The 26362-nt window shown below is 51.1% G+C and overlaps 1 protein-coding gene across 1 annotated transcript in view; it reads left to right on the forward strand.

Annotated features, from left to right (window-relative positions):
- Positions 1–5115: 5115 nt before the first annotated feature.
- Positions 5116–26362, forward strand: part of GPR50 (G protein-coupled receptor 50) — a 30068-nt gene continuing 8821 nt past the window's right edge. The window contains exons 1-4 of the mRNA XM_044682790.1: positions 5116–5218; positions 15563–15600; positions 16093–16221; positions 17530–17635. Coding sequence (XP_044538725.1) covers positions 5116–5218; positions 15563–15600; positions 16093–16221; positions 17530–17635 — 376 coding nt within the window. The remainder of the gene's footprint in view (positions 5219–15562; positions 15601–16092; positions 16222–17529; positions 17636–26362) is intronic.

Genomic DNA, 26362 nt, shown 5'->3' on the forward strand with positions numbered 1-26362 from the left:
AGTGAGGCTATGAATATTTTTGTACAACTATTTTTTTATCTCTTTGGGATACAAACCTAGTAGTGGTATTTCTGGATTGAAGGGTATGCATTCTTTTAAAGCCCTTTGGGCCTAGTTCCAAATTGCCTTCCAGAAACATTGAATCAATTCACGACTCCACCAGCAATACATTAGTGTCCCAATTTTGCCACATCCCCTTCAACATTTATTAGTTTCCTTTACTGTCATTTTAGACAGTCTGCTAGGTGTAAGGTGGTACCTCAGAATTGTTTTGATTTGCATTTCTCTAATCAGGAGGGATTTAGAGCACTTTTTCATGTGCTTATTGATAGTTTTGATTTCTTCATCTGAAAACTGCCTATTCATATCCCTTGACCATTTCAGTTGAGGAATGGCTTAATTTCTTGTACATTTGATTCAAGTCCTATATTCTATTCATGTAGCACTTAGCTTTGGGTGTGATCGCAGGACAAGAATGGTCAATGACAATGGCAGTTAGATTAAAATGTAATTGGGAAATGTGTAACAAAATAAATAAATACACAGTACAATAGAGATAATATTAATTTGAGGTTTTCCAAGTCACCACATAGCCCATAGTGACCTGTTTCTATTTGATTTTTGACACCACTTTACATCACTTGAGTCAAAGTCACCCAAGTGTCCAAATGGATTCCTCCTCATTCGTGTGGTCTCTTTCCTGCATTTGATTTGCTCAGGGTCATGATAGAACCAGTGCCCACCTTTAACTTAGGTTTATAGATTTTGCGACAGAAAGGCCCTTAGAGGACATCTAGTCTCACCCTTCTCATTTTGCAGATGAACCAACTGAACCTCAGGGATGATGGGAGGCAAAAAACCCAAAAGTGCCCAGGATGACACCAGAGGCCAATCAATCAATTAATCAATCACTCCACAACTGCTTTTAAAACATTTACAACATGCCAGGCACTGTGCTAAAAGCTGAGGATACAAAGAAAAATCAAAACTAGTGCTTGCCCTCAAGGAACTTACATGATAAAGGTGGAGAAAAAAAACCGTATAAGTCAGAAGGTAGAGAGGCTAAATGCAGATCAAAGGAGATGGAAAATCATTTGACAGGATGCCACTACCAGGTAGGAAGACCAGAAAAGGCTTCCTGGAAGGGGTGGCAATTGAATTGAGTATTAAAGGAAGCAGGGGGTTCTGAGAATCAGAGGTTGGGAGGCAGAGCATTCCAGGCATGAGGAATGGCCAATGCAAAGGCATGGAGATGGGGGATGGAGAGGTGTGAGGAACAGTGAGTAAGTCAGTGTGACTGGATTGTAGTCTGTGTAGAGGAAAATATAACATAAGAAGATTGGAGAGGTAGGCAAGGGCCAGGCTGTGGAGAGCTTTCAGTTCCAAGGGCAGTACATCATACATGTAGCCCTTTTCAGTTCCTACTAGCATCAGGTCGATACCCTTAGTGGTTTGTGTCCCCCAATGTCCACCAATTGTATCTCCTCATTTTTATCAACGCCAGTGATTAGCAGCCATTATCTATTTAACCAAGTATTATCTCAGTGTATCAGTAGGCAACGGGATAGTTACTAAAGAATATGGCAAGAACCAAAGTACAAAAAAGGTCCCTTTCAATAAGATCCACTGTTCTCTGCTTGCCTCTGTCACTGATGCGAGTTGGTTCCAACTTAACGTGACAGGTAGACATTCTTCCCACCACCAAGTTCCTGGATGTTGGACATAGTAGGACATCACTGGAATTCTTTTAGCAGGTTGGTGATAGTATAAAACCTACACTTGAGGAAAATCATCTTGACATGGATTCTAGTGGGTCAAGACTGGACACAGGAAGACCAATGACAGTGGTCCATGGCAATAATCCAGGTCAGAGATGATCAGGGTCAGAAGGATGGTGGTGGTTATGGGAGGGAAGAGTTGTAGAGCCCTCAGACAACAAGATGATGGCTACTGATTGGTCTGAGGAGGGAGTGAGGAAGAGGAGTCAAGGGGCATCCTACTGAGGCTGAGAATCTCATGGGTTTGGAGAAGAGTTGTAAGTTCTATTTGGGACATGTTGAGTTTAAGATACCAACGGGACGTCCAATTCAAGACGTCTAATAGACCATATGATTAATAATATTTCTTAAGGGAAAATAGAAAAAGAGTAAGAAGAGAATGTGGTTGGCCAAAACCAATCAACACATTTTTAAAAGTCTGAAAATATGCACTGGCAGGGCATCACGATCCACTCCAGGTACCTCTGCTCCTAGGTAAAGCTCACATTGGTAGAGCACTTGGGCTTGGGAGTTCTAAAGTGCAATAGGGCTAAAGCTGATAGCGTGTTCCCACTGAGGTGAGGGGCCAGATATGAGGTCCCTAAGGAGAGGTTAACAGTTCTAAGTAATAAAAACAGCAGGTCAGAACTTCTATGTTACCTGGCATTAGGCCTGTGAATGGCTGCTTAGCTTCCAGTTTGACTGATAGGTCACAACCCTGTTTCTCTCTCTCTCTCTCTCTCTCTCATTTGGAGAAGAAAATGGCTAACCATTAAAACCCTAAATGGGGTCAGAAAGAGTCAGACATGACTAATTGACTAAACAACTATACACACAGACACAGACACGCATACCCTCCATTCTTCTTTGGGAAGAGATGGAAATAAAAATTTCTTAAACGCCTACTATGTGCCAGGCATTGTGCTAAGCACCTAACAAATATTATCTCGTATGATCCTCACAATAACTCTGGGAGGGAAGTGCTATTATGACCCCATTTTACAATTGAGGAAACTGAGGCAGAGGTAAGTGGTTTGCTTAGGTTCACACAGCTAGTAAATATCTGGGACTCGGCTTGAACTCAGTCTTCCTTGGATCTGTCTGTCCCGAGTACTGCCCAATGCATGTTGTTTGTACTTTTGCCCTATTGTTTGGTGGTTGTCATGGTGGCTATTATTTCTTTGGCTCTGCTTATGTCACTCTGCATCAGATCATGGAAGCTTTCGTCAGGCTTCTCTGTATTCATAAAATTCGTCGTTCCTTATAGCATGGTAACTTAATTCCATCATTCAGGTCCCACGCTCTCTTCAGCCATTCCCTGGTCCATGGATGTCTGCTTTGTTTCTAGTCAGTGACAATAAGTGCTGTTGTAAACGTTCCAGTGTGTTTAAGGCCCTTCTTCCTATCAATGGTCTCCTTGGGGCATGTGCCCAATAGGGGAATCTCTGGGGCAAGGGTCTGTTCATCTGAGTCCTTCCTTTTATTTGCATAATCCCACAGTTCCACAATTGTGAAGGGACACTTTGGTGAATATCTTATCTTCTCTTGACTCTTAGGTCCAGAGGGAAGAAGAGACTTGCCCAAAGTCACAGAGCTGGGATTTGAACTCAGAACATTTGACTGTAAATACTGCACTGTTTCCAGGCTTTAGGTGTGGGCTCTGCCTGGTGTAGCTGCTGCTATTTGCTGGGGCTTGGAGGGTACAGGAGAGGCAGGGACGGGAAGTCTTTGCCTTTGAAAGTGGGCTAGAGGGACCCCCAAGCCCCAGACGGTGTTTGTGTGCGTGCCAGTGCGTGCTACGCTTGCGTGTGTACGTGCCTGTGCGTGCCCATGCGTGCTAAGCTTACGTGTGAACCTGTGCTGCTTGCGTGTACGTAGGTATGCGTATGTGGGTGCGCGCGCAGCCTAGGTCCCGCAATTTGCCCTCTGCTGCCACCTGCTGGCCGTCGTCATGCACAACACTTCTGACTATTCCTAGTTCCCCTTTTCTCCATGAACTCACAAATCCAGAGGGGCTTTTATAAGCTGGTGGAAAGCGCCCCAATCCCAAGTCCTTGTCCTGGCCCCGAGCAGCCCCTGGGCACAGCCGGCCACCTCCATGGGCCTTGCTTTCCACTCCTGTAAGAGTGGGACTGTCATTCTTGCTCACTGCCAGGGGCTTGGGGGAACATTCCTCTGCTGTTGGAGCTGAGAGCGCTGGGTTTGGAAGTGGTGGAACGGAGTTCAAGTGGCAGTCTTGGCCACTTTGGCCCGTGAGATCTCCCCTATCTTTTTCTCCCCACTGCTTCCTTTTCTATATTTTGATTCAGTTCAATGGAGTGCTTCGAGAGAAATGAACTCGGAGTCCTGGGCCACAGCACTGAGAAACGTTATCATGGCATCACAGTCAGAGCTGGGTGCCTGAATCCCAGGTGGGCTGCCCCTAGCCAGCCTTGGGAAAGCAGAGGATTCAGAAGATCAGAGCTAGGAGCGAACTTCAGCATCACTTAGTCCCACTCCCTCAGGAGAACACTGAGACCTAGAGAGGACCACTCACCTGCTCAGGGTCACAGAGCACAGAACCCAACTAGCTGACCTGTGACCCCAGGTCTCCTTACTCCCAAGTCCAGTGCTCTTTTGGCTGCCCAGTACTCTGGCTTGGGGCCTTCTCTCTGGGCCTCGGTCCCCTCCTTGGAAAAATGTTAGGTGTTGAACTAGGTGATCTCTAAGGGTTTTTCCCACTCTGGTATTCTGGCAATGCCAGGAGAGTCCTACTCAGTGTAGGAAAGTCAAAGGTTAGAAAGACACTGCATTTCTTTAGGGAGCCTTGATTAAGAGACCTTTTGAGGGGGCAGCTGGGTAGCTCAGTGGATTGAGAGTCAGGCCTAGAGATTGGAGGTCCTAGGTTCAAATCCGGCCTCAGACACTTCCTGGCTGTGTGACCCTGGGCAAGTCACTTGACCCCCATTGCCCACCCTTACCACTCTTCCACCAAGGAGCCAATATACAGAAGTTAAGGGTTTTAAAAAAAGAGAGAGACCTTTTGAGTGCCACTGAGCTATCTTGCAAAGTGTCAAAGACTAATATCCTTTGGAAGACAAACATGGGAAGCCAAGTACATTGCTTATTAGGGACCATACAGAATTTTTCCTTGGGAGGATTCATTTCATCTTAGAATCATTATCACTAAGAGTTCTTTTCTTTCCAGTAGTTACCAGTTAACATGGTGCAGAGTTCATCTCTTAGCCCTTAAAGCCATTTCCCTCTCATGACGTGGCCTAATCTTCAACCTCCTTGTTTCCTTCTCCCAGAGCATCACGAGCATTTAATGTGGATTTTGATTGATGGTCCTTCTAGGAAGGGTCAGAATGGGTAGCTAATGCCCCCAGCCAAGTACAGCACAGGAGAGTATGGACAGATGAGCAACGATTCAGCCAGAGATAAGAGTGCAGTGTGGCCTCCCTGGATCTTGATGTTCCATGGTATGGTATGGCACAGGATGTGCCCTTCGCTTGAAATTCACCTAGGGTTTCCAGATCACAGGCCATGGCAGCTGTCACTTCTCTCCTGGGGCAATGGGATCAGGAAATGGGCCAGTAGCAAAAGTGGAGTTTCTGAAAATTAACTGGGAAGATCTAATCAGGATAAGGAATATGGAATTACAACTACACTGCATCAGCAAGCTAGCCAGAGAGTTTCAGATTTGAATTCTAACTAGAACTGAGTATAACTGGGCCACAACTTGTGGCTATTTCATTCCCTTAATACTTTTCCACTGGGCCAGACTCAGTGGGGGAGACAGACCTGAGACAGCTCAGCCAGTAGGTCGAGACTTTGCCTCAGGCATCCACATGAGAGGATTTAATGGGGGAGGGGAAGGCAGGAGAGAGAAGAGAGAGCAGCCCAGTTGACCTTTGGGTCTTGGATCTAGTGGAATATCAGAAATGGAGAACTCTAGGCTATGGACCTCCTCAAAGGCAGACAATTTCATATTGGTTATTTTGTGCCCAACCTGGGGCATAACTTGGTGTTAGAGTTACTTTTATTGAATTTCAATAGCTCCATTCCCCTCATTTGACAGATGAAGAAACTGAGGACAAATGACTTGCCAAAGTTCACAGGGCAAGTTTGTCCAAGACCTGAAACCACACTCCCACTTGAGACCTTTATTTCCATTAAACTACCAAAGGTGAAAGGGAAAAAACCAAACAAAACGGGCTAGCCTGGAGAGGACAGGACGGATGCCCAAAGAGGAGAAAGGGTCACGCTGTGTTAGCAGGAAAGTGCCCAGGACCCGAGTGGGGAGCTCTTACAAGTGAGAAGAGTCCCATAGGTGGTAAGAAGGAAAAGTTGGAGTGGAAAGGTGTAAAGCCCCCAGAGGTGCCACCAAAGCGACTTACAAGGGGCTGCCTAGGGGAAGGCCACTTCTGGATGCAGAGACGTTTGGAGAGGAGATAGATAATACAGGAGCATCTCTTTTCTCATCATCCCATTGCCAAGGATTCTACTCTTGCTCCTTCTCTTGAGGCCTTCCCCCACCCCACCTCACCCCAATATCTTCAGAGGGACTTGGGCCAGGACACCACCACAAAGTATGAGGCCAGAGACAAAGGAGAAGCTGCCACCTGTGTGGATATCTGTGGCAAAGCCCCAATCTTTGGCACCAGGTCTGGCCCAATGGTGGAAGAAGGGGAAGAAAGGGATTAAATCCTAGGCTGTGTGATGAGAGGGAAGTGGCTTTATTGGCTAAGAAGTGGTTCTGCATAGCCATAACTGGTAACCAACCGAAGGAATATTCTAGAACCCTAAGTGACATGGAAACCAAGACGAGATAGGCCCTAACAAGGAAAGAGTCGGGATAGTCCATAATACAGTCCACTTGGGTTCCCATTTTGTCTTCCCAAAGATCTGGTCTTTCACACTTTCATCCTGTTGGGGAACCTTGATTAAGAGAGCAGTGGGCACCGGGAAGCTGTCTTGCAGAGTCTCCCTCTCTTAATTTTCGTTGTCATGCACCGGGCAGGGGTCTATCCTGGCACTGCCAGTATATTAGAATGGAAAGGACCCAAAGAGTCATTGAGGTGACCAAGAGGGTTGGCAGACTGTTGCTGAGCAGAGGGCCTGGTGATGTATCAACCTATTGATTCTCTGGGCCTCATGGGAGAAGAAAAGGGAGGGGGAGCCCAAGGAGGAGGAGGGGCAGGGAGGGAGGAGACCTCAGTGCAATGGGGTGCGAAGACCAGTAGAGGGCAGCAGAGGAACACATTTGGATGACTGGTCTGTCCCCACCCATCTGAGGCTTCAAGGCCCCCCCCTTCCTCCTTCCCTGGATTTTCCTCTCTGAGTGATCTGGTCACCTCACACCCAAGGCTTCCATGCCTCTTCCCTACTTTGTCCTTTTTGCTTTTCTGACAGATCAAGTGCCTCAGTCCTGAGGCCCCTCAACATCCCTAGGCCTCTTTTAAAGACTAATTCAGGGATGAGCAAACCACAGCTAAGGGCCAAAGCAGGCCTCTTACCTGATTTGGGGGAGGCCAAGGAGCTAAGGATGAAAAGAACGTTTCTTTAAATGTGGCCTGATGTGCAGAACCTGGCAACAGGCTGCATTTGGGCCTCCGTCCCTCTTCTTCACTCAGATTTCTCCGAAGGCCTGTCTCCCCCCTTCCTAGGCCTAATTGACTGGTGAAAAGGCAGCATTGCAGACCTAAGGAGAGGAAGCATTCACCAGTGAAATCCAGGTCCAATCAAATCCCAAGAAATATTGGCCAGGTAGCTCAATTGGAAGAGCCTCTGCCCTGACATGATAATCTAGGTGATCTTTCTCCTCTGTGAAAGGCTCTGTGGGCCTCAGTTTCCTCATCTGCAAAGTGACTGAGGATCTCTGAGATCCCTTCAGCTCAACCCTCTGATTTATAGACTCAGAAGAACAGGTAGCCAATGACATGAGTTGGGGGCTTCTGCTCATCAGGGACCTAGGGGAGCCACTGGTCCCACTAAACAGAGCCAGTAGCTAGAAGGGCAGTTGCCCCTGGGCCCAAGCTTCTCTCATTGGCCAATAGAAACAAGCCATGACCCTCCTCTTGTGGAAGAGCCATTGCTGCTATTGGTAGGGGGTGGGGAGAGGGAGACTGGAGACAGCTTCCAGGCCCCCCCCTTCTTCTTTCACCTTCTCTCCCCTCTGCTGAACCCTTGCTCAGCCACTGGCACATCACCCAAACTTGTCTCAGGTAGACATCGGCTGAGTGCAGCAACTGACAAAGGGGTTGGGCCCTTTGAGGGGCACCTCGAGTCCCCAGAGAGGACCGTACGGATCCAAGTGACATTCCACTTAGTGGTTTTGGACTGTTTTTTTTAAAAAGCTGCTTCTGGATCATCGAGCCTTTGGGCAGTCTAGTGAAGACTTATGGCCCCCTTCGCAGACATACTGCTTTTTAAATGTACTTAGATTCACATTTTGGGCGGGGAGGTAGGGTGGGAAGGTTAATGGGAATAAAGATGCCATTTTCTCACTGTTCACGGATCCCTGGAAATCTATCCATGGACTCCATGGTAAGAGCCCACATGCTCTTAAAATGAGGCAGCACCACATCAGAATCCTTCAGGAGCCTTCAAACACAACATTACCACCCACAGCTCTTACTGACAAAGCAACACTGAGAATGAGGGGGGTCTGCAAGTGGGGGGATGGGCCACCTAGATCCTACTGTATTATCTTGATATTGTTTTCCCAGTATCTCAGGTTTCCCCCTATAAGTATTAAAAATAATAAAGGCTGATATAATAATATAAATTAGTAATTTAATTAAAGCCATGCTGATAGATAAGTTATTAGACAAAATTTCACTTTTACACCCCCACTAGATGATGAGTTCTGTGAGGGCCGGGGCCTAGGCTCCAGGAAGTGAAATGATTTACCTTAGGTCACATGGCTAGTGACTAATGGAGAGAGTACTTATCCCTTGGTCTGCTGACTCCAAGGACAGTTCTACTCTACCCTAGCCCAGAGTGGGCAGAAGATGATGGGAGCACAGAAGGAGAGCAGGAAAGGACCTCAGATGTTGTTGGATCAAGGATCCTCATTTTATAGAGGAAGAAACAGAAGCTCAGAAAATAGAAATGACTTACCCAGGGTCACATAGCTGGTCAGTGGCTGAGCCAGATCCTTAGACTCTTAAATCCAGGCTTCAGTAATTGTAGAAAGAAGGAAGGAAGGAAGGAAGGAAGGAAGGAAGGAAGGAAGGAAAGAAGGAAGAAAAGTGAATGAATGAATGACTCTTGTCATCAAAGATCTAATAGCCTCTACTGATGGGATGTTCTCAAAGGCTTAGGGGCCGGAGAGATGGTGTTGCTCACTAAAATCAAAGGTCAGATTGGGTGGCTGAAATGAACAGTGCCCTAACCTCCATTGTTCAAACTGTGATATCTGCATACTGAAAGCTTCCAGGGAAATGTCCACATCTCATTGGCTGGGAGCAGGGCGTTGTGCAGGAGATGGAGACATTATGAACCTTCGGTGGCAGATTTTGTAAGTGGCAGATGTGTCTACTAAAGGGGAATCCATGGTTTTTTGAAGCCGAGTTGAAGAATCAGCTCCATAAGCTTTGGGACTTGGACTGAGTTCCACAAGCAGTCCCTATGGGGTGTCCACAGGGTTCCTTGGAACCAGTGCCTTGAACAATCTCACCCCTACTATAGAACTGGAGCAAGTTTTTCCAAATATGACTGCTCGAGCTGTCCCGGCATCTGGATCCAGCGTTAGAAAAGGAAGGGATCCGTTTTTCTAAGAGAACAAGTTTCTTAGAAGGAAAGGGAAGTTCATTCTGCAACTTTCTGGTTGAATCGTTTCTATAAATGAAGTAATGAGCCATAGCTTATAGAGGTGCAACTGGAAGAGACCACAGTGGACATCTGGTCTGACCGAGGAGGCTCAGGAAAGTAGGAAGGCCTGAGGTCACTCGACACAGCCAAGCAGTGGCAGAATCCTGAACATGGAGGTGAGAGGCATAAGGGGGGGCAAGATTACATTTCTTTTGTGAATCTGGAGGTTAATGTGTGCATTTCATCAAAGGGATTGGGGCTGTTTAGGCTAGGAATGGCTATCCAGTGCATGAGGAAGCTGGTAGAGCCGGGAATGACAGAGAGAAGAGTATTTGGGAGAAAAGAAGGTAGAAGAAGCCTGGAAAGGTAGGAAGGGCTTTAGGAGCCAAACAGATGATTTTATATTTGATTCCGGAGGCAGTGGGAGTTACTGGAGTTTATTGGGAAGGAGAGTGACACAGACCACTGCTTTAGGAAGATGATTCTAGGAACTTACTGGAATGGAGGATGGACGGGAGCCTTGGAAAGAGCTGAAGCAGAGAGAGCAGCCAGTGCCAGAGGTGAGAAGGGGCTATGTTGGATAGATGCTACGGATGCGAAACAATGGGTCTCGGCAATGTGCTTTGTGCTCTGTGAAGTGAATGGAAGAGAGGAGTCAGGGAAGACAATGAGGTAAACTGAGAGAGGGCTGATGATATCTCTAGCATCAGGGAAGTTCAGAAGAGGGGAGCGTTTCTGGGGAAAGAGAAGTTTAGATCTAGATGGATTGAGTTTGAGACGCTTGTGAGACAGCCGGATATTCGAGAGACGCTCAATGAGGCAAGACTAGAGCTCAGTAGAGAGGTTAGAGATGGATAACAGGGATCTCAGAGCTATCTGCATAGAAATAATAATGGAACCCATGGGAACAGATGAGATCTCTAAGCAAAATTATACAGCAGGGGAAGAGAAGAGGATCCAGGACCGAGCTTTGGGGTTTGCTCAGTTAGTGGGCACAGCCTGGATGAAGAATCAGCAAAGGAGAATGAGAAGGAGCAGTCCCGAGAGGAAGGACGAGAACCAGGGGAGAAAAGAGTCACAAAGAGATAGAAAGCAGAGAGGAGCCAGGAGAAGAGGCTTTCCAGAAGTCAAGAAGAACGGGCACTGGAACTGGTCGTTAAGAGATCATTGGTGATTTGGAAAGGGCCAGTTTCAGTTCAATTATGAGATCAGACTACAGAGGGTTTAGAAGAAAGGTAGAGGAGAGGAATAGAGACGCTGAATAGAGAACCTGTCTCAAGGAGGCTAGCTGGTGAGGGGAGGAAAGAAACAGGGTGAAGCCTGGCAGGGCATTATATCATTAAAAGCCAAAGGTTTTTAAAGCCACGATTGGCCAAGGGGACTACAGTACAGCTTAGACTTTTTTAAAAATCCTGACCTTCCGTCCTGGAGTCAATGCTGTGTATTGGCTCCAAGGCAGAAGAGTGGTAAGGGTAGGCAAAGGGGGTCAAGTGACTTGCCCAGGGTCACACAGCGGGGAAGTGTCTGAGGCCAAATTTGAACCCAGGACCTCCCATCTCTAGGCCTGGCTCTCAATCCACTGAGCTACCCAGCTGCCCCCTACAGCTTAGATTTTAAGTACCTCATGAGTGTGGGCCTAGAAAGCTTTCTTTAATAGGCTATTCCACTGTTGTATTATTTCCTTATTTGTATATTCTCTTGTTCCCTGTAAATCACTCTGAGGATAATGTGTTTTGGGGGTCTGGAGTATGAGGCACAGGGAAAGAAGAAAGTAGGAGCTGACTTGGGCCCCAAAAGAAGGGGGAGACTAGGAGTTACACCTGGGGTGCAATAAATTTCTGACCTGAAGCTGCCCCAGAGGCTCAGGGCCCAGGAAGGCCAGAAACCTCAATGCTAGGGCATTGCAGAGATCAGGACAACCCCAAAAAGCAGTACAAGGGAAGAGTGTTTCCAGAGTCTGATGTAAAGGTGCCCTTGGATCATGTCTAAAGAGCGTGTGGGACCCTGGGAAGTTGCCTCCTAGGCCCAGAAATGGAGCTCTCATAGTCACTGTGGCAGGGATGTTTCTGGAGGCTGGGGTGTAGGGTAGGAGGGGATTCAGGCCATGGGTTCAACATAAGAACTCTAAGGCCTTTGCCTCAGTGCCCAAGATCACACAACTAATGAATGACAGAAGCAGAATTCGATCCCAGGGCCTCTGGTTTCCATCCAGCCTTCCTCCCAGGGCACTCACTATTCCAGGCCACTTCCAGTGAAAGAGTAGAAAGGATGATGGCCGAGGTCCTATCCCCTCTTGCTCAGAGATTCCATGAAAAGAAAATTGTGTGGCTTGTCAGGCAGAGTAATGAATGGGCAGAGGGCTCCATTCTCAGAGCCAAGTGGGAGCAAAATGCTAGAGCAGCCCTCCCCATCAGCTACCCTCTTCCCTTCCTCTGCCCCAGCCCCTTCCACTCTCTCCCTAGGGGCAGCAGGGTGGGTCAATGATGAGGTGCTGTACCTGTAGTCACAAAGAACTGAGTACAGAGTCACACCTAGACACTAGCTGTGCCATCCTGGGCAAGTTATTCATTTTTGTTTGCCTCAGTTTCCTCAGTGGTAAAATAGGGATAATAGTAACATGTACTTCACACGGTTGTTGTGAGATCAATTGAGATAATATCTGTAAACTGGAATGAAGTCTGTGCTTAATAAAGGCTCGTCCCTCCCTCCCTTCCTTCCTTTTTTCCTTCTCTTGTTTTTTCTTTCCTTCCTCCTCCTCTTCATCTTCCCAAGGACTGAAGAGGGGAAATCTTCCCATTGGCCTGGGATTTTCCACTCCCCTGCCTTGCCACCCACTGGGCCTCGCCCTCAGTCACCAAGTCTATTAGGCTGAGGAATCAGGACTGAGAGAAGGATGGAAGCCCCGGGGAGGAGATTCAGACATTTCAGCCAAACACTTAGGGAGCAGCCCTGTGCGAGCCCCTGGGAGGGAGGGGGGCCCCATGACCTCTTGGGGGTCCCCCGGCTCTCCCCACTCTTGGGCCCAGGCCTCCATTAGCCTCATGAGCTATCTGAGCAGAGGCAGAGACACTGGCTGCCAGGATGACATTCTGATCCCATTCAGGCGCCATGCCTGGCAGAATGGTGGAGACGCCCCAGAGGAGAGACCTCACTAGCTGCCTCCCCCTCTCATGGTAGCCTTTGGCCCTAGGCCGCCCACCCCCCATAAAGAACTCTCACGCCTCCCCTCCCCAAACCCTCCCATTCCCAGCTCCCCTCCAGGCCGAGGCAGCTCTTGGCTGGGGAGATGGGAAATCCTAATCAAGTGATGGCCGGAGCCCCTGCCGGCTCCTCCCGCGGTCCCCAATCTCCCTTCACTGCCTGGCCCATCCAAGCATGTTTATTTCCCCAAGAAAAGGGCTCTCGCTGCCAGCCCGCTTTACTTTAATGAAATAATTAAGCCGTTCAAATGAGAAAAGCTTCGAGGTAATTGCCCAAGCCCTAGCCCCGAGCTGGATGGCACTGAAGGAGCCCTTCTCCTTCAAACGGGTGTCACAGAGAACAGTTTCCCCCTGCCACGACCTGCCAAGGACCAGGCTTTGCCCTCTGGGCCCTCCGGACTGACCCACTGGGCTGCTGCTGGTGTCCAGGTGGCCCAGTGACTTCCTGCACGGCCAGTCTGTGCTCAAAAGTCTCTGTGAGCCCATTTCCCACCCCCCATTCACCCCACCATGGTGCTGATTCATGCCTTGAGCAGCCTTGCCTAAACTAGTCCTCCTACCCAGCTCCTGTTCTAGGGCTCTCCCTGGCTCTTGGCCCTCCATTCAGCCTTCCTCCCCAGGTCTCTCTGGCTCTGGGAGTCTGTATGTGTGTGGTGTGTGTGTGTGTGTGTGTGTGTGTGTGTGTGTGTGTGTCTGTTGGGGGATCCAGTGGGTTGTCCCATTAGAGGCTGTTTCCTCTAAGTGATGGACAGAAGCCCACCGCCATCCACCAGGGCACAGCCAGTCTCCGGGGGCCTTATTACACAGGGCAGTAAAGCTTCAAACAGCCCTAAGACCTCGGGGACACCGTGTATACTTGGAGGGAGAGAGCTGTCATTTCATCATTTGGGTTCTCCCTCCAATGGTGAAGCTCTTTGTAACTCACCCACGCCTGCCAATCTTGGACCGCTCGTGCCCACCTCTTTGCATCGGTCCTCCCCTGAGGTCTACCCAACACACTGAGGGGTGGGGAGGGCTGCAGGGCCTTCCTCTGTGTCTCTTGGATTAAATGGATGTGGTTGGTTATTGTGTTTCCTGGTCCCATTCATCTTACGTAGACTTGAGAAAGCTTTGGGCTTTGGGTGTAAATCATTTCACTGTTATTAAAGATGGCGCCTGGGGTCCTTTGGACAATAAATCAGCCTTTAGACACATTAGGCAGAATCAGTTGTCCACGCTGATAACATCGTCTATGAGAACCTGACTCCGCATCCATCCTTTTGACTTCCAGAGCCATTTTCAGGCTCACGACCCACTGGAAGCTCCAGCCTGTAATCTGTATTATGTGACCAGGCACTGGGGGGCAGGTGGCACCTGCCAATGGGCCAAAGCTCACCTAAGAGGGACCTTCTCCATTGAATGAATGCCCTCCGCAGGGAGCCTGAGGCCTAGGATGCTTGAGTTTCTGGTCAGCTCCCAACACTGCTAGGTTAGCTAAGGTACTCAACCTGCTCCTTCCTTGTGGCCCCCACCAGGGATGTCCTGGAATCCAAAGCCTAACTCTTAGGTTCCTGGTCCTTGCTTTGAATAGACACTCTTCAGAGAGCTTAAATCAGGGAACCCCCATCAGGGTTTCTCTTCCCTTCCAGACCAAGGCGGGCTGTCTGGTGGCAATGAGGCACTGGGAGAGGATCAGAGGATGGTTGCCTTAGGAATGGGAAGGAAGAGAGAGGCCATGGAGACCACGTCCCTTCCTGAATGGAGGAAGGTGGTCTTGGGAGAAGAAGAGCAAAGAGGCATGCCATGGGGTCAGTAAACTTGTGGCAGGAACCAAGTTGTAAGAGGACTGGGAGGGGAGGGGAGGAAACTGAGATTCGGCCTAGAGACTCAGGTCAAATGAGTGGCAAAGACGGGATTCCCACCCAGGCCCTCTGACTCCACATTGACTGTTCTTCCCACACCACCACATTGGTGGGGACTCTGTGCCCACCCTGCCTGGAAACGAAATGACCCGGGCGTCCATCTCTCCTAGCTACTAGGCAACACAAGCCAGAGTGCCATTCTTGAGGCACATGGCTTTGCCCAGATGGATGCCTCTTGGTGTGCGCTCTGACCCCACCTCAGGGCCTGAGAAGCCGTGCCCAGTGCTTTATCCAGTACCAAATCCAGACCACTCACTCCCTCTCCTCCTGGCCCAGGGGGAAAGTCAGCCAGAGCCCCATTCTCAAGCTCACCATGGACTCTATCTTCAAGTCAGGAAAGCGGGGGTTCACCTAGAGGTCACAGTTTTATTGGCCATGTGGTCTGCTCGGGATTTTCTGCTCTCACCACCAGCCAGACTAGACTCTGTGTCCCCAACAGCTGCTCTAACCCCTTGGAGAGCTGAGCAGTGAGCCCCTCATTCTTTCTGGATCCTAGCTCACAGCTGCCAGCCCTTGGTTGTTCTCCCCCAGCAGGAGGGCAGTGGGGGGGGGTCCTAAAGAAGAGGCCCAAGCTAAAGCTAGCCTCTGCCCTGGTGGTAGCCCCCCCCCAGTGTTCTCCCAAGTCTCCATGCCATCGCTTGGCCAGATGAGATGCTGCTCCCTGCCAGGCCCTTGCTTGCCTCTCCTTGGTCAGAGCCCCTGAGCCCTGCCCTCAGCCTGCTTTGTTGGCCTCCTTTTCTGCCCAGGGGGCCCCTCCTGCTTCCTTGAGGTCTCTAGGGGCTGGAATCGGCCCACTCCTGGCTTTGTTGCCCGTCTGTTCCTTCCTGTGTGGCCGGGCTCTCCCGATGCCAGGCTTGGCTCTTTCCTCTGCCCATGCTGCCCAGCTTGCCCTTTTCTCTTGCCACAGAATTCCTGGACATGGAGCATTCGCCCACTGGACTTACAGTAGGACTCGCATCTCCTGCCCATCCTCTGCTCACTGACCTCTGGGCGCTGGGCCTATTCCACTAAACACATACACGAGGCCCTGTGACTAGTGAGCTTTCTGGCCTGGCCCGAGCTGCCTCCCAGCAGCCGCCCGACCCAGTCCCCGACGCTGGTCATCTCCCACGTGCTTAATCTCAAGGGAGCCCTAATTGGCGGGAGTCACATTCTCTGCCTCGGCACTGAGTTGCCCGCGCCCTCCTCCAGCTGGTCTGAGGCCCGACTGGAGCCTCTCTGAAATCTCCCTGACTCTGCAGCCCAGGAAGCACTGAATTCCCCACAGGGAAGCCACTGACGCTGCTGGCTCTGGGTGCCCAGTTCTCTCCCAGAGGGTGACCGTACCCCATGCTGGACTCGGAGGACTGGCAGCCACCTTGATTTCCATAGAGGCCAGCTCTGGCCCAGGCAGAATCCCAGAGTGCCCTCCTTCTCTTTATTCGGACTCCCCTGCAGGCCAAAGAGGTTTCCCAGGCCAGCAAGCAGCCGGGAGACCCCCCAGCCGAGAGAGCGGCAGGGTATCGGCCCGGTGGCTTCACGCTGCTTGTTTCCCACCCTTCGGGGAGACCCCTGGGAAACTCCGCGGTGAGCCGGCACCACCCTTCCGAGGCACAGGCGTGCTGGCTGCACCCCTGCTCACTAGACAGATTCACTCACTCAGCCATTCGTTCAATAGTCACAGGGCACTGGGGGCAAGGCTGAAGAGGGGAAGGAAAAGGAAGAGGAGGAGCTCTTAATGAGCGTCTCCTATGGGGCTTTCCAAATGTGATCTGACTTGGCGCTCACAGCAACACTGAGAAGAATTTGCTATTATCATCTCTGTTTTGTACTCTTGGGAAAACTGAGGCAGGCAGAGGTTCGGTAACAAGCTGGGAAGTGCCTCGGGTCACATCTGAGCCTGGGTCTTGGTCACTCCAGCTAAAACACTGTCCACTGGGCCACCTGGCTGCCTCGAGGAGCAGGAGACCCCATTCATGAAGTGCCTACTATGGACAATGCATTGGACTGGGCCCTGCATCCTAGGGCCTGAGCTGGTCATCTCAAGAAAGCGCCAAGCCTTGCTCTTCTGCGCCCACCCTAGTGCCAGGCCACCCCCTGCGCCCTGGCCTCTTTGCCCCTGGGATGGGGGGATGCCGGGCCCAGTAAGCACCTTAGGAGCCGTGGGCCTTCCTTCAGAGGTCCTTTGATCTGATTTTTATTCTGGACCTGACAAAGAGCAGAGCAGCCGAGGGGTTCTAGAAGAGCAGAGGGAGAGGGTCTTGGGGGAAAGGGGGATCGCTATCGTCACGTGGCCTCGCCTTCCGGGGCTTCTCCAAGTCGTGGCCCCTCACGGCCACAGTCTGGTCTCTAGGGGAGGAGCTCAAAGCCTCCTTTGGGGTCATCGGGGCCAGCCCTCGAATGATAGGCAAAGAGGGCACTCAGAGGGCGCTGATTTGCCCCAGTAGGTCACCAGGGGCAGAGCCTACACTCACCCCAGGTCCTGGGAGCTAAGTCCCAGCCTCAACAAGAGCCTCTGCTTGGTCTTTAGGATTTGAGTCTCTCTTCCATCTGGCCCAGCCTCCACTCAGCTGTCCAAGTGGCCTTCCTGAAGTGCAGCTCTGCCCATCTCACCCCCTGGGTTCCTCCAGTGGCTCCCACTCATCTCCCAGGTCAAAGCCAAAGTCCTCCTCTGCCTCCCTCTGCCTTGGTGGCCCAAGCCCTGCCTCTTTCCAGACCGCTCCCCCTTGTGCGCGCCACGCTTTGGCCTCCCGGCCCATCCTTACACAAGGCACCATCTCCCGTCTCTGGGCGGCTTCCCTGGCCAATGCCAAGCCGGGAATGCTCTCCCTCTTCTCTGCCTCCTGGTCGCCCTCTCTTCCTCCCCGTCTCAGCCACAATCCCGCCTTCCCCCAGAAGCCTCCTCCAGACTCTGTTGAGGCTCTCGCCTTCTCTAGCCATCACCTCCAGCGGGTCTTGTTTGGGCTTAGTGTCTGCTGCGTGCTGGCTCCCCCATCAGACTGTGAGCTCCATGAGGGCAGGGCCTGCTGGGGCCTTTCTCTGCATTGAGCACGCAGCCTTCCTCCCAGCAGGGGTCGGTGAATGCTCGCCAGGCGCCCCGGACTCTCTCTCTGGCTCCACGGGGTTCAGAGCCCCCTGCATGAGCCCCCTCCTCCGGGGTGACCCCGGCACCCTGCTCAACACTTGCTCTCTGGAATCAGACACTTGATTCCTCTTTCTGGCCTTTGTTGGCAGTTCCTGGATCCGGCATGGAAACGTGCCCCTCCTGCTGGGTGCAAAGGGCTGGGGTGGGCCCCTCGCCCTCCCCGGGGTTTGCTGGGGGCCCTTGGAGCCTGTGGCCTTGCTGCAGGCCATGGAAAGGGCTCCATTTAGCAGGGGATCATGTGCTCCCAATGCTTGGGATACTTGGGGACATGGAGAGAATGCATCTGTAAGCTGATCACTGATTGATCTGTCAGCTGGCCCTGCCTGGGCCCTGGGGAATTCCAGGGAGCTGAGCTCCTGGAATGGAGAAGGAGACCAGAGGCCCAGGGCTGGGGCCCCACGCTGGAAGGTCTCTTCAGCTCCCAGCCTCGGCCACCCTGGCTCAGCCTGGGGAAAGTTCCTTCCCTTCTTTGGGGTCCAGTCTGGGAGGGGGCTCTAAAGGGGCCCAGAGAGCGGCCTGCTTTGGACCCCCAGGCCCGTCAGACCCAGCAGCAGGCCAGCAAAGAGAGCCCAGGGCCTGACCTGGGTGGGTGGCTCATCCCAGCAAGGCTGGAAAACCTCCCTCACTTCCTGAGCTCAAGGCCAATCCTCTCCTCGAGTCCCGGCCCGCTGTAGCCCAGTGCGGGGAATCCGGCATCAGCCAAGATGGCAGGGGAGAGCCGCTCATCTTCCCTCGGGTCCACCGTCACCACCCCAACCTGCCCACATGGTCTCAAATCAGTTCAACTCCACGAGACTCGTCCCCCAGGCCTGGAGACACAAAGACAAGGGAAAAGTCCGTCCCCGCTCTCCAAAAGCTTAGACTCTCCTGGGGATGGACTGTGGAGGCAGAGCAAGAAGATCCACTGAGGGAGAGGGGGTGGCAGTGCCCCGGGGAGGGCAGAGAAGCCTTCACAGGCCGGGTGGCATCTGAGCTTCACCTCCATGAAAGGCAAAGACACGGAGAGGAAGAGGAGGAAGCTGCCTTCTAGCATGGCATCCCTCCTCGTCCAGATGCATGGAGGCAGGGGATGCAGTGCTGAGCCCTGGCAGTCTTTAGGAGGGCGGCATGGCCACAGCCTCGAGAGTCCGTGAAGGTGGCGAGGCTTGGGAAAGGAGGCTGGCAAGGAATTGGGCAACAGAAATGCTCATTCATCGAAAACAGGGACAGAAATGAAAAGCAGAAGAGACCAAGGGCAATGGCAGCCCGAGGCCTGAAATGCTGGGCTCAGGATTGGCTCTTTTCTCTTCAAGGCCAGGGGAAGCCATGGAGGCTGGTGGCAGGGACCTGGGCCCTAAGATGATGCCTTTGGCTGCCTCCAGGGAAGATGGAGTGGGGGAAGGAGAGCCCCGGAGCCAGGAGACCAATTGGGCAATTGGGCCAATGGCAGAGTTTTGAGGAGACCTTGGTTATCGGGGGTGTGCTTAGAGAGAAGGGCCTGGACATGGCAAAGGGAGAGGAGAGATGGCGGGAGTCACGGGAAGAGTAGAAGACAAGCAGCTACAGGGCAGTGGCTAGAAGAAAGGACAGGGGGCAGGAGGACAGAGCTGAGCTCCTGGGGACTCATCGTGGTGGGGAGGGATCAGAGAGCAGAAGGCCAGACCGAAGCAGAACATGGGAGAGATGAGAGTGTGGCAGAGAGGCAGACACACAGATTTGGGGTTCTTCCCGTGGAGGCCAAGGCTGTGTTCAAGGGAGGGAGAGAGATGGGCCTGGGCCAAAGGTGGAGGGGAGAGGAGGCCTCCCGTGGCAAGGGGGGGGGCAGGAAGGGGAGGCTGAGAGAGGGCTCAAGATAGCACCTGTCCCTCAAGGCAGGGGAGGGGCGAGGTGCAAGGAGGAAGGCAAAGCTCCAGAAAAGGGCAGAGAGAAGGAGGGCTGAAAATAGCCCCTTGGTGTTGGCTCCCAAAAGGCTGTTGGTGACCTTTAGGAAGAGATGTTTCAGCTGAGTGGCCGCGGAAGAATTTCAATTGGAGGGGAAATTGAGGGGCGAGGGGACTGCCTGCAGTAATCTGAGCAGTTCAAGGCTCCCAAAATAAGCCACAGATGAGGGGGACAAGCCAAGGTGCTATTTCTCTTGAAGAGGCCTGACAGACAGTTGTCTCTCCTGTCATGGAAACGGGAGGCACAGGCCATTCCCCGTGTCTCCGGAGCTGCCCTCCCTTCTGTGGATCTGTCTTGCTTTGGCACGCTCTGCCTCTTCTGCCCACCACTGAGGCCAGGACCCCTCCCAAGGAGGTGGTCCCTCTCAAGAGAGGACTTTGGGTTCACCCCAACCTGGCGACTCAGGGCCACGACTGCCTGATTAGCGGAGGTGGGTGGGGAGGAGAGCCTCCTCTAGAACCTGCCTTTGAACCAGGATCTACAGCCTCCTTCTTGTGTGACTGTGCCCAAGTCATTTTCCCTATTTGGGCCTCAGGTCCCTCATGTGTCCAATGAAGGTGCTTGGCTCCATGTCCTCCAAGGTCCTCTCCCTTCCAGCTCGAAATCTCTGATCCCACCCTCTTTGCCACTGGTCACTCTCCAAGTTGGAGAGAACCTCAGAGGCCACCTCCTTCCAGTCCATAGCAGAAAAGAAGTCCCCTCTGTACCATCCCCACCCAGTCACCATCCAGTCACTGCTCAAAGCCCTTCGGGAACAGGGAACTCCCCCCTTCCTAAGGCATCCCTGTCTACTTTAAGACACAGCCCTCACGCTTCGGAACTTCTCTTTTCTTCTTTCTGATGAAATCGGGGATGGTGGCCCTGAGCCTCTGAGGCTCCCTGCCTCCCTCAGGAGTCTTCCCCTAGACTGCTGCGTGTCTGGCCAGTGCCACAATTCTTCTGGAGAGAAATGCCTCTGCCCGATTTCTGCTCCATTTCCCGCCCTCCACTGAGGCTGGCTGCCCACCACCCATCGGGTGTGTTTGAGTTGGGACTCACTCCTTCCCTATGCCTACAAGGCTCTGGGAGACAGAGAAGTTTGCAAGCTGCAGGCTCATTGGTTCAGAGCCACTGAAAGAGAGGGCGCCTCGCCCTCTGCCCCCAACTTGCATACATGGCATGTACCATGCAGGTGGTCAGCCTCCTCTAGACCAACCCAAGAAGCATCCCTATGTGCCAGGCACCGTGTGTCAGCTCTGGATGTGGAGTCGCAAGGCCTGGAGCCCCATTCTGCTGCCACCTCTTAGGACTTCTGCCCCCTCTAGTACAGCTCCCGGTTTCCTCATCTGGCCAGTAAGGGTATGGGACTAGATGATCTCTAAGGGCCCAGCCAGCTCTAGCCTTCCAAGAGTATAAGAAAAGGAGACTGCCAGAGTTGAGGGAGAGAGAGGGGCAATGGAGTGATGGCACGTGCTTTTTCTACGTATCTGACCTTCCTTCTCCGTGCCCTATGATGATTCATTGTTCATCTCCCACTCTCGTCTATGGGTATATCCCAAAGCTCTTTCCTAAACCCTCTTTTCTTCCTCTACAATATCTCACTTGTTGATCTCTTTACATATTCCAGGGCATCACTTACCCTCCCCTGTGTAAAGCATTCCTAGATTTCTCTGCTATAGTAGTCCATCTCCTAAGTTCCCGTCCCCACCGTTGTTTCCATTTGGACGTCCCAGAACCATCTCAATGTCAACATGTCCCAACGTGAACTCCTTGTCTTTCCCCTATACACAACTACTTGGCTTCCTCAATTGCCACTTGACTTTGAGGTACCGTCATCCTCCCAGTCACTCGAGTTTCTTCTCTTCACCTCCTTCCTCTCAGTCCCCGTGTCCAATCAGACGCCAATGCCCTTTCCATCTCTACACCATTTCTCCATCGAGTAGCCACCCTCACACTGTTCACTAGTTTGGGTCCTCATCCATCACCTTCTGCCAGGGCTACTGCAATAGTCTTCTTCCTTTAAGTCTCCCCCCATTCCAATCTAGCCTTCCTATAGCGGCTAAGACTATTTAACAGTTCAGGCAGGGCCACAGCTTCCATCTATATGCTCAACAAACTCCAATCACTCCATGTTGCCTCAAAGATCAAACCTAAACTTATCTGCCATTTAAGAGTTATTATGGCCTGGCCCCTTCTTAGCCTTCTAGCCTTTCTCCTTGTCATTTCCCTCTCCAAACTCTGTAATGAGGTTATCCTGGGCTCCAGGCTGTTGGCTCCACAGTCCCCCCATCTCTCACCTGCTCTTTTGGATTGATTGTGCCCAATACCTGCCGTATTTTCCATCCTTGTCTCGCCTTTTACTATCTCTTGTATTCCATTTGTATTTATTATGTATATAGTGACAAGTATTCATGCTGTCTGAGCTAGCAAAATGTAAGCTCCTAGAGGGCAGGTACTGGCTTTTGCACCTAGCCTAATGCCTGCCCCAGAGTAAAAGCTTAATAAATGTGTGTTGAGTTATTGGCCAAACTATTTTCATTCCTTTCAATCAGCCTTAAGTCCTTGGAATTCCTGGGAAAGTGCTTTATACACGTGATTTATTTACGCATGTGATCTCATTTGATCCTCTCAACAACCTTCATTATTTCCCCATTTTACAGATGTGGAAACTTAAGACTCAATATTTTATTTTTAATTTATTTTTAATTTTTTAGAAAAATTTTCCATGGTTACATGATGTATGTTCTTACTTTTCCATACACCCCCCCCAACCCCTCCCCCCCATAGCCGACACGCATTTCCAGTAGTTTTAACATGTGTCAGCGATCAAGACCTATTTCCATATTATTGATAGTTGCATTGGTGTGGTCCTTTGGAAGACTCAACATTTTAGAAACTTGCCTTGGGATACAAAGCTTGTAAATATCTAAGTCAAGATGCAAATCCAGGTCCAAGTCCTGCTCTCCCTTCAAAATTCCTCGGTCTAAAGGGTTCAGGAACTGGCAGAGTTCTTGCAGGGAGACAGTTTGGGAAGCGGTAAGGTGAAGACTCTTCCCACATTGCTAGCCAGGTCTCGGCTTTCGTGGGGGACAAGGAGATGGGGCACAACTGCTAGCTGAGGTTTTGGCTCTTGTGAGTGTTACAGAGGACTTATACTCCCCCCTGGCATCCTCTTGGCCTTTGGTGTTTGGGTTCCAAGGAGGAACTGGTTGGGGCTAGACAAAGCAGTCGCGGCTCTGGGTTCAGCATCTCTCTAAGAGCTACTTGCTGTTCTCCTCAGGCGATCTTCGGTTTCCTGCCAGTGCTTTTACTCACGTTCTAAGAAGGTCCCTTCTTCACTTGAGAGCCCTGCAGACCTCCAGTTAGGAGACCCCTGTGTCCATTGGCCAATCCAAGCAAAAAATAAAATCCATCCATCCCATAGCTTTGTGGACCTGCCCTGCGAGGTTCTTTTTATTTAATTTAATTTATTTAATTTAAGCATTTTTCCATGGTTCATTATTCGTGTTCTTTCCCTCCCTTTTCCCCTCTCCCCTCCCAGAGCTGACAAGCAATTCTACATGTATTACAACTCAACACCTATTTCCATATTATTCATTTTTGTAGTAACCTTTTAAAAACCAAAACCCCACATCCTATGCCCATATAAACAAGTGATCAGTCATATGTTTTTCTTCCGTGTTTCTACTCCCACAGTTCTTTCTCTCGAGGTAGACAGCGTTCTTTCTCATAAGTCCCTCAGGATTGTCCTGGATCACTGCATTGCTATCAGTAACATTATTACATAAGACTATCCCACAGAGTTTCAGTCTCTGCGTGCAAATGTCCTCCTGGTTCTGCTCATTTCACTCTGCATCAGTTCATGGAGGTCTTTCCAGCTTGTATGGAAATCAAGCAGTTTATTGGCTATTACAGCACAGTAATGTTCCATCACCATCATACACCACAATTTGTTCAGCCATTCCCCAATTGGAGGGCATCCCCTCATTTTCCAATTTTTTGCCACCACAAAAAGCTCAGCTATAAATATTTTTGTACATGTCTTTCCCCTTATTATCTCTTCGGGGGGTGCGAACCCAGTGGTGGCTGGGTCAAAGGGCAGACGGTCTTTTAAAGTCCCTTGGACATAGTTCCAAATTGCCCTCCAGAATGGTTGGATCAATTCACAACTCCACCAGCAGTGTATTAGTGTCCCAATTTTGCCACATCCCCTCCAACATTTGTTATTTTCCTTTACTGTCATATTGGCCAATATCCTGCAAGGTTCTGAGGATGATGGCCTCCACTGTGACTCGGGAAGATTCCTGTATACAAAGTGTACACAGTAATCTTAGTCTTTTTTCTGCTAGTGAGCTCAAGTACAGGATGGGCTTCTCTACTGTTGCTCTTTCTGTTCCTTTGCCACATTTTATGAGTTTCCTTCTTCCCCTGCCATGTCTTCTTTGGATGATTCAGGCCCCAAAATAGCCATCCCATAGCCTTGTGGAACTGCCCTTCAAGGTTCTGAAGGACAATGGCCTCCACGTGACTCAGGAAGATTCTTGTATACAAAGTATACAAAATGTTCCTGGTCTTTTTTCTGTTAGCGCGCCTCAAGTACAGGATGAGCTTCTCTACTGTTGCTCTTTCTGTTCCCTTGTCACATTTCAACAGTTTCTTTCCTCCCCTTCCATGCCACTGGCAAGTTTGTTTCCCTTTTCATCAAATGCCAGAGTCAGGAGAGACCTCAGAGATGACCTGGGCCAAGCCTGGCATTGGACAAATGGGGAAACTGAGGCCCGAGGCCATTCACTGACTTTGCTAAGGAACCTGTGCCCCATTGAGGGGGACTGACTTGTCAGGTTCCAGCAGAGAGGTGGGCACCAGGCCCGATTCAAATCCAGGGATCCTCCTCCTGATGCACATGCTCTTTCTCTTCCCCCTTGCCAGTTGAGGGCATTTTCCTGAGATGGAGAATCCCAGTGTATAAGAAGCCCAGAACCCCAGAGGTGGAGGGGACCTGGGAAGCCATGACACCGAGTTCCAGCCAACTCGACCTCTTTGCTGTTGCCCATCCAGGACATTCTTATACCCTCCTGCCTTTGCACAGGCAATCCCCCATGCCTGAAGCGCTCCCCTTTGGCATCTCCACCTCTTGGAGCCCCAAGCTCCCTTCCAGGCTCAGCTCAAGTGCCACCGTGTCCTCAGGACCTCCCCTGATACCCTCCACCCAAGTGGTGGCACTGGCCATACTTTGGGCTCTGAGATCCCACCACCAGCCACATCCTCCAAAGAAGGTCATGGCAGCAAGGAAGAATTTCTATCAACCCAAATCTTCCTAAAAGCCTTTTTTGTAGAATCAAGAGATGGAAACAAACTGGATAACTGTTGATGGGGAAACAACAAAGTGACTCGTGGTACAGAATACAGGCTCTCTATGTCCCCAGTGCCCAGTACAGTGCCTGGCACAGAATAGGGCCTTAAGGAATGCCTGTGGAGGGAGCAGCTAGGTGGCACAATGAATACGGTGCCAGGCCTGGAGGCAAGAGGAGCCGAGTTCGAATGTGACCTCAGATACTTCCCAGCCGTGTGACCCTGGGCTAGTTCCTTAAGCCTGTTTGCTCAGCTCTTGCCGCCCTGTCTTTGAGTCCTTACTAAGAAGGAAAGTAAAGGTTAAAACCAATGCTGGTGGGCTGAGAGCCTGGAGGAAAAGCCAAAAGGATGGACCCAGAGAAGCCCGAGTGAGAGAGAAGTGAGCAGAGCCAGGGACACAATGGGCAGATGCCTGGGACAATGAGCATCGAAAGAACAGCACGCCCCTGCCCCAAGTCATCCCACTGGGTACTGGGCCCCTGGGAAGGGGAAGCTTGGCCCCAGGAGGGGACAGGAGAGGCACCTGGCCCTGCTCCCAGGCACAGCCTGCAGGTGGAATGCCACACTGAATCCAGAGTTTTTTCAGTATGTCGATTGGTTGGGGTTTTGCTGATTTTCTTTTCCCCTTGGGGACCCCAACCCACCCACCCCCAGCTGCTATGGCTGCTCTCTGGGCTCCTTGTGGACAGGGGCCTTCTTGAGCCTTTCTCTGTGCCCACAGGACTTAGTCCAGTGCCAGATTGGTAGGAAGCACTTAACAATGGTCTGCTTCCTGGCAGCTGGGCAGTGCAGTGGATAGACCACCAGGTCTGGAGTCAGGAAGACTCTCCCTGAGTCCAAATGTAACTCAGACACTTCACCATCTGTGTGACTCTGGGCAGGCCACTTAGCTCTGTTTGCCTCAGTTTCCTCATCTGCAAAATGGGCTGGAACAAGAAATGGCAAAGCATTCCAGTATCTTGACCGAGGAAATTGGTCACCAAAGGGTCACTGGACTGACCGATTTCTTTCTTGAACCAAAAGTTCTTGGTTCTAAGGAGCAATTCTGTCAGAGGGGAAACTGAGAGCCGGGGGAGGAGGGGAATCTTTGTGTCCCCAAGAGATCATTAAGGATAGATCTTGACATTGTGAGCATGGCACTCCCCCACCTCCCCCCGCACCACAACTCATCCTGTAAATCACTTTGCTGGGAGGGAGAGAGGACAGTGTGGAGTGGAACAATTGGGGCCGGGTCCTCGGTTTGAATTCTGGCCCGAGAGGACCCTGGGGAAGCCATTTGGCTCCTGTGATCCTCACTTTGCCCATCTAGAAAATGGGGATAAGAACACTTGC

The sequence above is a fragment of the Gracilinanus agilis genome, chromosome X, assembly GCF_016433145.1.
Source record: "Gracilinanus agilis isolate LMUSP501 chromosome X, AgileGrace, whole genome shotgun sequence".
Classification (NCBI taxonomy): domain Eukaryota; kingdom Metazoa; phylum Chordata; class Mammalia; order Didelphimorphia; family Didelphidae; genus Gracilinanus; species Gracilinanus agilis.